We start from the raw sequence: 14,358 nt of genomic DNA on the forward strand, positions 1-14,358 counted from the left end.
TCGTCTGTCCCTACCAAAATTGGCCAGTTTGGACACTTCACCCTTAAAAGCTCATACAAATGACAGAGCCATGACTACAAAGCCATTTCGGCAGGGTATGGAGGCTCATGGAAAATCTTAGAAATATCTGCCTCGGGTTAGAGGAAGTCTCACCAGACTTATGCTTCTCAATCTGAGGGCAGCATAAAAAAATGTGACCCGATTCCAGCGCTGCGTCACTTACTGGGCTCTTTGCTGTGGTTGTATTTGCTGCAGCTCTGCTAGTATTTTCAGTATGGAGCTCTGTATAATCCTGCCCCTGACTGACAGCCATCTTCCTTCACTGTTCATAGGAAGAAAGCAGGCACTAACTGTGGGGGACGGAGACAACCAGAGCTCATGAATATCGAGGGCTCAATAACAGGAGCTCGGGACTGAGAAGACTAGCAGTGCTGCAGCAGATACAACTACAGCAAGGGGCCCAGTGAGTGACCCCACGCTGGAATCAGGGTCTCTGCCCCTATATGATTGTGCACTCACATGGAGAAGCAAATTCTAATTAAGGTTATCCAGGCGTCATTAAGTCAATTCTTCCTATAATGGAAAGTTGTACATTTTTTCCGCTTTCTGCATCAATTCATTGTGAATTTTAAGACCTCTGTTTGCTGGGACCCTTCACAGCTTACTTCTAGGAGCAGGGCTCATCACAGTACAGCTATCAGAGTTGTGCACATCACATTGACCAGGATGAAGAAGCAGAAAATATAATAAATGAAGCTAAGTGACCAGACAATCGCACCAGTGATCGCTCACATATAGTGCCAATATCAGCTCCTTGGTAAGCGGAGCTACAGAAGCACCGATGGTCCTGTTAGATCATTGATCGGTGCTCTTTCTGGGAAGAAAATCTCCAAAACAGCAGCCTATCAGCAATCCACACAAATGCTGAAGTTTGTATAACACAACCTGTGCACAAAATACAAACCGTGCATTATTGGAAATTCCCACAAACACTTGTATCACCAAGAAAAACATAAAACCTCGCCAAACCTTTGATCTACTTTGTTATTTCGCCTTAAGTGCTAAAAAGGTAAGTTCATTTGTTCACCATGACCACCAGAGCCTGCGGGAAATAGCGGCACCAAATGGCATCTGGATTAAGAACAGTGTGCACCGCTGCCACCCTGTGGTCACTACCTTGTACTACACCCCAACATTTCACCATAAGAGTCTCACAAATACAAGCCCTTATTCTACCAATTTTTTTTAGAAGTTACGGTCATTACTTTCTTGCTTCTTTTTCTTGCTTGCATTGACTCTCTTCTTGGGTGGCGCTCTCGACGGCTTAGCCTGCTGTCTTGCCAGGTACTTCTCATTGCACTCTTCTGCTGAGCGGCTTCCCACAGCCATGGCGACGTCCAGCCAGAATCCTTTCTTGTGCTTTGGCAGTGAGGACACAGCTCTACATGAAACATAAAATTATGAATGAAGGTCCTCATCCCCCTAATTCTACACATTATACTGGGCCTTAAAGGTGACCCTGCAGTAAAGATTGCACTGAACTCTGCTAAAGAGACACCATGCGTGCATCAGGTCACAACACACGTCATAGCACCTTAAAGTCTGAAGTCCCGACCGTGTGAGAGGTTCAGGGATTTCCGCATGAGCGGTGGCGATCTGAAAACGCGGAGGCTGCAGAGGTTACAGTTATGATAAGGATTTTTTTTTTATTGTCTGTGGCAGTCCTTTAACTGAATCCGAGCAAAACCGAATTGCAAAAAAAAAAAAAAAAAAATAGCAAATGTGACTCACTGCAAAATTTCACTAATTTAATTCTTCATCTCTACAAATGACGTTTAAAATTTTGGAATTGCAACAAAGTCACAAACACTTTCCGTTGGGGAGTAAAAAGTGAAAAATCAGCTCAAGACAAAAGTGCGATATCTAAATGGGAGCACCATTTATAAAATCAGAATATACATTTGGTGCAAATAACAGAAGTGCAGCCACAAACAAAACAGACTTCAAATATTACTCTTGTGATTTACTCCCCATAAGCATTACCAGCACATACTCACTTGTAAAGTCTGTGCACTTCTTTTTCTGTCCACTCCTCTTCACGGTTTATTGCTTTGAAAGGATTAAGAGGCATCCACCTCTTTGAGGAGCTTACAGTCGAGCTGTTCCTCTGTGGTTGACTTTGTTGATCACCTCGAGAATAGACATTCTTAGTGACATTTTTGGTAGCCTTCGGTTTCTTTTGTCCTGCTGCCACTTTGCGGTCCTCATTTTCCTCCTCGATACCTCTAGATTCAGTGCCCAAGATTCCTCGTGCATTGGGTTTAAACGTTTTTGAGATCCTCTGAGAACTTAAGGGGTTTCCTTGTAGTTTCTCAAAGTCATTTTCCAGTCCAGATAAACGTTCCCAGGAGGCTGCTGGATGATGTTGCCTTCTAGTTGGAGCAGGAGTGGGAGCTATAGCTCTTTTACTAAACCTAGGCAAACTTAGCTCCTTCCATGAATTATTTTCCTCATCCTCAGAAGATAAATTACTCACTGGCTCCACCAAAAATGACATACTTCCAGTTTCTGACAGACTGGATTCTGATGAAGTCTTTTGAGGACTTGCAGAAACAAGCAGATTACCTTCTTCATCATTTTCTTTCTGCTCTTCTGGACGAGAGGGAGATTGCTCTTGTCTTCTACATGAGGCAATGTCAGGAGGTGGTTGTCTTTTTCCATCAACATATCGTCTAGAGTCTCTTCCTGATGAAGCTTCCTCTTCTGAATCTTGAGACTCTGCTGGAGTACTCCATAGTTTGGTAGAACGGGTAGATTGATTACTTTCTGGGGCGGGTTCAGTAGGCGATTGCTTCTTTTGGGCACTAGTCCGTTGACTAGAAACCTTTCTAAATATTTTCTTGTCTTCCAAGCTGATCCGTTTTTGTGCAGTCTTCTGTTTCAGCCAAGTTTTATCAATTTGCCTTGACTTGTTTCTAGTTGTCAGCTCCTGTTCTGAATCTTGAAATTCCAGTGATCCAATATTTTTTTGCATTTTTAGAGTATTAGCCATTGGCCTGGGCATCTTTCTCGATATCTGTTCTTCTTCAGACACTCCAGAATCTACCAATCCATTCTGCTTTTGTGCCAGACATGATGGTATTTTTTTTTCCTTTTGCGCATTAGCAGCTGTTTTAGACTTCTTTCCAGATACCTGTTTTTCTGAATCTTGAGATTCCAAACCATGTTTTTGCTTATTTCGAGTATTAGCTGCTTGCCTGGATGACTTTCTCAATATTAGCTCTTCTTCCGAATCTTGAGAATCCAACAAACCAACTTGTTTTTTATTTCGAGCAATGGCTCCTTGCCTTGGCGCTTTTGTCAATATTGGCTCCTCTTCCGAATCTTGAGATTCTACCATAATCTGTTTTTGTTTCTTTAGAGCATTAGTGGCAGTTGTATACTCCTTTCCTAATTTCAGTTTAGAATATTTTTTTTTCTTCTTTTGTGCATTTGCTGCTTGCCTGGATGCCTTACTCAATATCAGTTCCTTTTCTGAATCTTCACATTCTACCAGACCAATCTGTTTTTTTTCAGCATCATTAACAGTTGTAGACTCCTTTCCAGTTATTGGCTCTTCTTCTGAATATTGAGATTCCACAAAATCATGTTTTTGCTTCTTTCGAGTATTCGTTGCTTGTCTGGAAGCCTCTTTCGATATTGGCTCTCCTTCCGAATCTTGGGGGTCTACCATAACTATCTGTTTTTGTTGTTTCTTTAGAGCATTAGCAACAGTTGTAGATTTCTTTCCCGATTTCAAATCTTCAGAATCTTGAGATTCCAATAGACCAACTTTTTTCTTCTTTTGAGCATTTGCTTGGCTGGATGCCTTTCTCAATATGAGCTCCTCTTCCGAATCTTCAGATTCTACCAAACCAATCTGTTTTTCAGCATTAGCGGAAGTTTTAGACTTCTTTCCAGTTATCAGTTCTTCTTCTGAATCTTGAGATTCCACCAAACCATGTTTTTGCTTCTTTCGAGTATTTGCCGCTTGCTTGGATGCCTTTCTTGATATTGGCTCTCCTTCTGAATCATGAGATTTTACCATAATCTGTTTTTGTTGTTTCTTTAGAGCATTAGCGGCAGTTATAGACTCGTTTCCCGATTTTAGTTCTTCAGAATCTAGAGATTCTACCAAATCAATTTGTTTTTGTTTCTTTTGCGAGTTAGTGCTGGTTTTAGACTCCTTTTTGGATACGGATTCTTCTTCTGAACCTTTAAATGCCAACAAACTAACTTGTTTTATCTTTTTTCTAGCACAGAGTCCTTGCCTTGGAACTTTTGTCAATATTGGCTCCTCTTCCGAAACTTGATATTCTATCATAGTAATCGGTTTTGTTAGAGCACTAGCGGCAGTTGTAGATTTTCTTCCCAATTTCAGTTCTTCATCAGAATCTTCAGATTCCAATAAACCAACTTTTTTCTTCTTTGGACAATTTGCTGCTTGCCTGGATGTCTCTCTCAATATGAACTCCTCTTCCGAATCTTCAGATTCTACTAAACCAATCTGCTTTTTTTCAACACTGGCAGTTCTAGACTCCTTTCCAGTTATCGGATCTTCTTCTGAATCTTGAGATTCCACCAAACCACGTTTTTGCTTCTTTTGCAGTTTAGTATTTGCAGCTTGCCTGGATGCCTTTCTCGATACTGGCCCTTCTTCTGAATCTTGAGAATTGGCAAAAAAAATCTGTGTTAGTTTATTTTGAGCTTTTGTGGCAGCTCTAGACTTTCTTAATATTGGCTCCTCCTCTGATTCTAGAGAATCAACCATAATCTGTTTTTGTTGTTTCTTTAGAGTATTAGCAGAAGTTGTAGACTCCGTTCCCAATTTCAGTTCAGAATCTTGGAATTCCATTAAACCGTGGTTTTGGCTCCTCTGAGCATTTGTTGCTTGCCCGTTTGCCTTTCTCAATATCGTTTTTTCTTTGGAATCCTCAGATTCTATCAAACCATTCAGCTTTTGCACCATATATAATGTTGTTTTTTGTTTCTTCTGAGCATTAGTGGCAGTTCTAAACTCCTGTACAGATATTTGCTCCTCTTTTGAATCTTGAGATTCCACTGTGTTAGAGACTTCAATGTGTTTTTTCTTCTTTCCAGCATTGGCTTTTTGCCTGGGCACCTTTCTCAATATTGGCTCATCTTCTGAATCTTGAGAGTCAACATAACCAATCCGTTCTTGATTCTTTTGAGTATTAGTGGCAAATCTATACTCCTTTCTGGATACTGTTTCTTCTTCAGATTCTTGAGATTCCAGCAAATTTCTCTGCTTTTGTATTACACAAAGTAACTGTTTTTGCTTCTTTTGAGGACTAACCCATTGAGTTAAGTTTTGTCCTGGCCCCAGCTCCTCTTCTGAATCTTCTAATTCCACAAAATTACTTTTCTTTGGGTTCCTGGTGTCCTTTCTTGGCTTGTCTTCTGAATCTGAAGATTCAAAATATCTTTGTTGCCATTTTGAACGAGGGGGTTGTTTTCTGTGACCTACATCATGTGCTAAACGTGTCTTCCATGACTTATCCACTTCCTTTGAGCTCCATATTGGCATTGACTTTTTTTCAGCATCCGGAAACTCTGTGAAAAAAACTACAGGCCTTGCCCGACGAGGTGGCAGTTTTTTCCGTTCAAGCACTGCTTTTTCCATCTTTGTGTTTGTTAATCTTCTCAAAACTGGCTCATCTTCTGAATCTAGAGACACTGCTACATCACTTTGCTTTCTAGGCTTATTACGCAATTCTGTTTTCTGGGATTTAGTCCTCATCTTGGATTCCCTTTCCGAAAAACCTTGCTGTTTAGATTGACTTTGCTCAACGGGCTCAGGAGGAGTTGGCTTCTGAAGTACACCCATTAATATCTTTCTAGAATTCTTCTGGGAAATATTTATTTCCATCGAATCTTGAGATTCTGGAAATTCAGAGGCAAAACAAGATGAAGGGTTTTTGTGATTACGTTCCATTTTATTGGTGTTCATATCATGGTGATGTCCAGAATCACTGGGCGGCTGTGAAGGACAATTTGATCTCTTCTGATTTTGGGCTCTTTTTTCACAGTTTTTTGCAGATTCATCATCTTTCTTTGACTTCAAAGAGGCTGTAAGAGTTTTCTGATGTGTAGAATGGAAACTTTGTCTGCTACCAGAGGTAGCGCTCAACGGCTTTGAGTTTTCCTGATAATCACTGGAGCTTGTAGCCAGAGTCTTGCTAGCTTTTTTTTCGGGGATTGTTTTCTGCTTGCTTTTAACAGACAAAGAGGAGACCTTTTCTGCTAAGTGCTCTGCGACGACACTGCCACCCTCGCCATCGTCCATATCAAAGGTCAAGTTTTTGATTGCTGATGGGTCTTTCCTTCTAGGACCTCTTTGCTTGCCCTTTTCCACATCCAGTTCACTGTCCAACTGACTGCTTTCTCCAGTAGACTCATTCAGACTGTTATAATGGACTTTATTCTGTAAACATTTAGATCTTACATCCCTCATGGTGTGCATGGGCGAGATCATCACTCGAAGTGACTTAAAAGGGACTTTATTATTCGTTAGCTTTGCTTTGCTAAATCTAGGAGTCTTCAGACCAGTTTTGACTGCGGCCCTGAATTTAGGAGTCATTGCATCTAACTGGGGTTGAGCTGCTAAAGAAAAACAAAAGGAGGAGAAAAGAAATACATTTGTGAATGGCAAGTCATTTCACTCTAAAGCACCTTTTCTTAAAACGTTCCTCTTTTCGTCATCCTGAAAACGTATGACTAAACAAACCACTCCCCTTGTCGATAAGGTGCATTCATACGCAATCTGACAGCGGTGGTTCGACAGTGTCCACGACTATAGGGAAAGGGTAACTGTAATGTAACTTGAAATATAGAAATATTTCCAGGAGGAATAATAAAGGTACAGAACAGATTTAGAAAACAAGATACTCCAAAACTGATACTTTACGAGGAAAGTCAGACAAACTGACATGTCCTCTTTAACCTTCACCCCTTGAGCAATTTTCAGTTTTCGTTTTTTCCTCCACTTCTTCCAGGAGCCATATTTTTTTTTATTTTTCTGTCCACATAGCCGTATGAGGGCTTGTTTTTTGTGTGACAAGTTGCAATTTTGAATGAAACCATTCATTTTATCATGTGATGCACTTGAACGCAGTAAAAAAATTCCAAGTGCGTTGAAATTGCCCCCGAAAAAGTCTTAGCTACTTACCGGTAACTGTATTTTTCTGAGCCCATGACAGCACCACAAGAGAGGGGATCGGCCCTTCAGGGACAGGAAACCTACAGATACAAAAGGGCAGCACCTCTCCCACGCATCAGTTGGATTACAGAGCCCGAGAGGACCACCATGGTTAATGTCAAAAATATCTACAATACTCTTCACATACGTGAAAACTTATAAGAGGAAGAAGTGCAAACCCTCACGTGAAGGGAGGGAATCTAAGGGTGCTCTCATGGGCTCCGAAAAATACCATTAACGGTAAGTAACTAAGACTTTATTCGGTCTCCCATGACAGCACCACGAGAGAATTACAGAGAGGTAATAACTGCCTTAGGGAGGGACCACAGCCTGCAGCATCCTTATACTGAAGGTGAGATCTGAGGAAGCACCCATATTCAACCTATAATGATTATAAAAGGTGGAAGGAGAAGACCATGTAGCTGCCTTACATATCTGGTCGATGGAGACCTCCGACCTCTCCGCGCATGAGGTTACCATGCTCGAGTGGAATGCGCCCTTAGCCCCTCCAGTGCTGGCATGCCACTAGATATAGTATATGCTAAAGAAATAGCCTCCCTAATCCACCTACCTAAAGTACTCTGACACCCTAAGACCCTTCCTGGCACCCTGGAAGGATACAAACAAGGCATCATCGTTCTGCCAAGGATTAGTGACCGATAGTTACTCTAGCAGGCATCTCATAACATCTAAAGTATGGAACTTCCTTTCTTTCTGGTTGGTAGAATTGGGGAGGAAAGAAGGGAGAACTATCTCCTGCGACCTGTGGAATTTGGAGGCTATCTTGGGCAAGTAAGCTGGATCTGGCCTAAGCACCACCCTGTCATCCAGGAACTGTGTATATGGAGGGAGTCTAGAAAGAGCCTGGATATCACTCACCCTCTGCATCAATGTTAAAGCGACCAAGAAGGCTACCTTGAGGGAGAGCACTTTCACTGAGGCTGAGATAATGGGCTCAAACGGGGGCTCAGTCATGGCTGTGAGAACGAAGTTCAAGTACCACGGTACAATCCTTTTTTTATGAATGGGCCTAGATCTGCTCGACACTTTAATAAATCTGGCCACCCAGTAATTACTCGCGTTGTCACAGCTAAATAAGGCCCTCAGTGCTGACACTTGCACCTTAAGGGTACTTGTGGAAAGACCTATCTCCAGACCCTTTTGAAGGAACTCCAGAATTTGATCTATTGGCACCCAAACCCGGCTCTAAATTCTGAGGTAGCTAGAAATTCTCTCCAGGTTCTGGCATAGATCCTGGTCATAATTACCTTCCTACTCTTTAGGAGAGTGGCCATTAAATTGGGGGAGAATCCTTTATCCCTCAGTAACGACCTTTCAAATTCCACGCTGTCAGGTGAAGCCCCACCACTTGTGGATGGTAGACTGGACCTTGGGAGAGGAGATCCAGATGTTCCAGCAGCACCCATGGATCAGAAACCGACATGGTCCTTAGCCATAAGAACCATGCCCTCCTGGGACAAAAAGGGGCAATTACTATAACCCTTGCCCTGTCTTCCCTGATCTTCCTCACCACTAGAGGCAAAAGGGCCAAGGGGGGAAAGGTGTAACTCAGGTTGAAGTCCCACTTTATCAAGGAGGCATCTACCACCAGAGATTTCTCTGGGGTCGAGAGAACAGAACAGTTTCACTTTTCTGTTTTTCTTGGTGGCAAAGAGGTCTACGTCCAGCCGTCCCCACATTCGTACAATCTGGTCGAAGATGGCACTTTTTAGCGTCCATTCTCCCTGTCTTAGTAGGTTGTGGTTCAAAAAATATGCCCTGATGTTGTCCTTTTCGCTTATGTGCAGCGCTGTCAAAGATAGAAAATGCTCCTCTGCTATTTTGAAACAGCCGCTCTGTCACTTCCATTAGGGGTCTGGATTGAGTTCCACCCTTGTGGTTGATGTAGGCCACAAAAACCTGATAGTCGGAGAGCATCCTTACATGATGACCCCGCATGTATTTAAGGAGCCCTTTAACTGTCAGTTCTACTGCCGTTAGTTAGCGCCTTCAAGTCAGATGAACTCTCTAACTGTTGATCCCATAAGCCTCGGACTACAACCTCCCCCATATGTGCTCCCCAACTAGTAGGGCTTGCGTCCGTGGTGATCACCCGGGTAATGCGATTTTCCAAGGGAACCCCCCCCGGACATGTTATCCCGGTCTAACCACCACCTCAGGGAACGTATAGAAGCCGGTGACAAGGTCAGCAGTCCCTGCAGGTACCTACATTTCCCACTGTAAGGTTCTTGTATAAAACTGAGCCCACTGGAATGCTGAGATGCAGGAGATTAGCGAACCCAACAGGGGCATAGCCCGCCTAAGGGACATCGTGGGATTGTTTGATGCTCTCAAAACTTGGTGCCGAAGGTGAAGCAACTTATCAAGCGGTAGACAACACTCCTGCCTCTCTGAGTCCAGAATGAGCCCCAGAAACTGCTGCACCTTTAAGGGTTGTAGCCGAGATGTTTTTAATGATCAGTAGCCACCCCAAGTGCTCCAGAGTTGACATCACCCTTTCTACCTGAACTAAGCAATGATCTGCAGACCTGCCTACAATAAGAAAGTCGTCCAGGTAGGGAATAATCAGGGCGTTGGTTTCACGCTTGTGGGCCAGGACCTCAGCAACTACTTTTGTAAAAACACGAGGGGCAACCGCAAGATCACAGGGGAGAGCTCTAAAATGGAAATGACTAACAGCGTCCGCGATGACTACCGCCACCCTGAGGAACCGCTGCTGATCTGCGTGAATAGGTGCGTGGTAGTACGCATCTTTTAGTTTTAAAAAATTAGTTTTATTGCCGAACCAATCGATTCCATCTTGAAGGGGCACACTACCAATAACCCATTTAGAGCCCTAAGATTAATGATAGTCCTAAAGGAGCCATCCGGTTTCTGAACCAGAAAGATTGGAGAGTAGAATCCTCTACCCCTCTCCGACCCAGCAACCTCCACCTGGACCTCCTTATGACATAGCTCCAGGACCTCCGACTCTAGGGCAGCCTGCTCTGAGAGGGATGACCGGGAAGGGGCTACCATGAATTTGTCCTGCGGAATAGCAGAAAATTCCAATCTCAGCCCTGATGATATTAGGCTATGCACCCAGTTACTATTGGTAATCCGTGACCAGGCTGGGTAGAAGCCAGACAGACTACCCCCTACGGGGGCCGCTAGTCATTGGGACGGTTTCTTACACTCTTGCGATGAGCCTCCAAACATGAACCCCTTACCTCTTTTCTACCTCTCATCTCACTTGGCTCGGTCCCTGGAAGGCTTCCTAAGACTGAACATTCTTCTACTGAAGGGACGCCAATAGAAGGGGTCGACAAGCTGGGGAATTTTTTTTTATCGTCCCCTGCCTTCTCCAGAAGCTCATCCAGGACCAGTCCAAAGAGGTATTCCCCTTCACATGGAATGGAACGAAGTCTGGACCTGGCATAAAAATCCCCCGGCCAATACTTTAGCCATAATGCTCTCCGAGCTGCGTTAGAGAGGCCCGCTGCTCTAGCTGCCATCCTGACTGAATCCGCAGAGGCATCAGACAAAAACCCTGAATCACCGGTAAGGCGCTTACAATAGTCTCACAAGAGGCTCCTCTTTCAACTGACTCTCTAGTTGGTCCAGCCAGACCATCATTGACCTGGCCGTACAAGTGGATACCACAGCTGGTTTCAGGGATCCTGCCGAAATCTCCCATGCCCCCCGTAAGGAATGTGCCTGCCTTCTTATCCAGAGGGTCCTTCAGGGTCCCCAGGTCCTCAAAGGGCAATGAGGATTTTTTTTGATACCTTGGCCACCGCTGCATCAAGTTTCGGGGCTTTATCCCAAGTATCTACAACAAGAGCCCCTTTTATCCAGCCTCTTCCACTCCCAGTGTACCAGAGACTGGATTTTTTCATTTAAGGGGAAAGATCTGCGCTTCCTCTGGTCTACTCCCCCAAACATGACGTCCTGAACAGAACGTTCCAGCCTGGACTGTACTACCTCCATAGTGCCCCTGACCGCTTTCACTAACTTGTCCACGCGGTCTAAGGGGAAACCGAGGCGGCTGAAGTCCTTATCCGAAGAGGAGGAAGATGAAGGAGATGAGAAGGAGGAGTCCTCATTTCTCATATAGTCAACAGAGGGTCTGAATCTGGAAAGCTTGTTTTACGTCCTTTCCCCTTCCTCTTGGAACCCTCTCCCTGGGATAGGGACTTCATGGATTCCCTCACTTCCACTCTAATAATCTCGTTCAGGCTTGCAGCGAAGTTAGGTGTCTCTTCTGCTACCTTTGGGAGGCAGCAAGCACAAAGGTAATGTACCCTACCCTAGCGGCTGTTGGATTCCCCCCCCCCCCCCCCATCGCGGTGAAGCCTCACCATCTGCTGGACACACAGGGCTGACACAATCTTTTCGGACAGGTGTCCTGCAGGGAGCATCTTCAAAGGGCATATTCCTTGTGTCTTGACTTCCTTGTACATTTCTTTCCCTGGCAGGACAGGAAAAATAAGAGGAAGACTGCATCACCGAGTGAACATTCACAAAGATCACTTACCCGTGTTGCAGTAAGTAGGTACCGGATTACGAGGGGGACACATCTCAGCTGACGCTGCTGACTCATCCACTCTGGAGGAGCTCCTGCGGCTGGACCGACCGCTTGCCTTGCCATTATCCGTATTGTCACAGGTCTTTCGCCGAGCAGTAGGGGGCTTCTGAACAGTATCTCCGCGTTGCTGTGCAGGGTTCTCCTGCTGCTCACTTACTTCCATTATGACAAATAGGCTTAGAAGCACTGGTGCCTGTGCAGTATCCATCTTTAGGCAAGCCTCTCCCCCCCGGAAATCCGGGTCTGCAGGTCCTGGTGCCTCTTCCTCCCCCAGAACTGTCACGGCCCCCAGTGTGACGTGCTGCCCTGTCTCCCACAGGTTACCGAGACCCCGACTATCGCCCTGGACCAGCGTGCCCACGACCCTGACCGCAGCCCCAACGGCTCTGCTGCGCGTGACCATGGCGCCATTATCCCGCTGAGCGGGACGGCACCCGGCACGTATCCCCAGGCCTCGCCCCCCGACACGTCGAAATGGCAACCCCAGCACCATCACCGAGGATGTCGACCGCGTCAGAGGGCCCGTCCGGGACGCATCACCAGTCGAATCCCTGGCCCTCCCCGGGCCGCATCACCTGGCATGCCTCTGGACGCCGCCGGTACCTGGAACACCCACAGCCCCAGCAGCACGCCAGGCAGCGCCACACAGGGAATCACACAGAATCTAAAGGGGCATACTTACCTTCTTCCGGCGCTGGCCCTCCGGAGTCTGTAATCCTCCGGACACTGCTCCACCTGCCCGCTCACTGCCGTGTGGTCCACCCTGGCACTTCCAGGGACCCCGTACTGGCAGAGGCAGGGGGGGGCTCTGCCACCTTAACCGACTGTCTGGGCCTGGGATTCAACGGATCCTGTTCCTGAAGGGCGGATCGACTTTCTCGTGGTGCTGTCATGAGAGACCGAATAAAAGTGCATATCCTCAGGTCACCCCTACTTTCCACACTTATAGAAACATACAGGCCATTAACACCCAGAAACTTATGAAGAACTTGCAGTCCTCATTGGCCCCAATCTTCTCCATCTCATGTCCTGATTCTGCTCTGAAGCATTACAATGAAACCCTGCAAAGTGCCCTGGATGAAGCTGCACCTCCTATACATAGAACAACTCAGCACAGACGGCGACAACCGTGGCACACGCTGCAAACACGTTTCCTGAAGCGGTGCTCCAGGTGCGCCGAACGTCTGTGGAGAAAATCTAATCTACCCGAAGATTTCATCCATTATAAGTTCATGCTAAAAACATACAACTCTGCCCTTCACCTCTCCAGACAAACCTATTTCAACACCCTCATCACCTCACTGTCAAATAACCCTAAACGACACTTTCCAGTCCCTACTCAACCCAAGAGAGCAGGCCCCAACCACGGATCTCCGCGCTGACGATCTGGCCAATTACGTCAAAGAAAAAATTGACCACATTCGACAGGAAATCATCTCCCAATCTCTTCATACCATGCACTGTCCTCCCTCCCCCACTGCATCTAGTTCACTCTCTGACTTTGAACCAGTTACAGAAGAAGAAGTAAGCAGGCTCCTTGCATCTTCTCGCCCGACCACTTGCACCAGTGACCCCATTCCGTCACATCTCCTCCAGTCCCTTTCCCCGGCTGTCACCTCTCACCTAACAAAAATATTCAACCTTTCTCTCACTTCCGGTATTTTTCCCTCCTCATTTAAGCATGCCATCATACATCCATTACTTAAAAAACCATCCCTCGACCAAAACTGTGCCGCTAATTATAGACCTGTCTCTAATCTTCCCTTCATCTCTAAACTCCTCGAACGCCTGGTCCACTCTCGTCTTACCCGCTATCTCTCAGATAACTCTTCTCGACCCTCTTCAATCTGGCTTCCGCTCTTTACACTCTACTGAAACTGCCCTCACTAAAGTCTCTAATGACCTACTAACAGCTAAATCTAATGGTCACTACTCCATGCTAATTCTCTTGGATCTCTCCGCAGCATTCGATACTGTGGATCATCAGCTCCTCCTCACTATGCTCCGCTCCATCGGCCTCAAGGACCCCGATCTCTCCTGGTTCTCCTCCTATCTCTCTGACCGATCCTTCACTGTATGTTTTGCTGGTTCCTCCTCCTCTCACCTTCCCCTTAGGCCATGTGCACACGTTCAGGATTTTTCGCGTTTTTTTCGCGTTTTTTTCGCTATAAAAACGTGGTAAAAACGCGAAAAAACCGCTAACCTATGCCTCCTATTATTTACAGTGTATTCCGCATTTTTTGTGCAAATGTTGCGATTTTTTCCGCGAAAAAATCGCATCGCGGAAAAAAAAGCAACATGTTCATTAAAAATGCGGAATTGCGGGGATTCCACACACCTAGGAGTGCATGGATCTGCTTACTTCCCGCACGGGGCTGTGCACACCATGCGGGAAGTAAGCAGATTATGTGCGGTTGGTACCCAGGGTGGAGGAGAGGAGACTCTCCTCCACGGACTGGGCACCATATAATTGGTCAAAAAAAAGAATTAAAATAAAAAATAGTCATATACT

At 45.5% G+C, this 14,358-nt stretch overlaps 1 protein-coding gene across 10 annotated transcripts in view; it reads right to left on the reverse strand.

Annotated features, from left to right (window-relative positions):
* Positions 1-14,358, reverse strand: part of MIS18BP1 (MIS18 binding protein 1) — a 138,385-nt gene that overhangs the window by 28,763 nt on the left and 95,264 nt on the right. For 7 of the 10 annotated variants that reach the window (XM_077267299.1, XM_077267298.1, XM_077267296.1 and 4 more), the window contains 2 exons: positions 2,058-6,663; positions 1,266-1,441 (listed from right to left, as the gene is read on the reverse strand). In XM_077267299.1, the coding sequence (XP_077123414.1) occupies positions 1,266-1,441; positions 2,058-6,663 (4,782 nt within the window). The remainder of the gene's footprint in view (positions 1-1,265; positions 1,442-2,057; positions 6,664-14,358) is intronic. The other 3 variants (XM_077267297.1, XM_077267294.1, XM_077267291.1) reach the window with 1 other exon arrangement.

This window comes from Ranitomeya variabilis, chromosome 1, assembly GCF_051348905.1.
Source record: "Ranitomeya variabilis isolate aRanVar5 chromosome 1, aRanVar5.hap1, whole genome shotgun sequence".
NCBI classification, from domain to species: Eukaryota; Metazoa; Chordata; class Amphibia; order Anura; family Dendrobatidae; genus Ranitomeya; species Ranitomeya variabilis.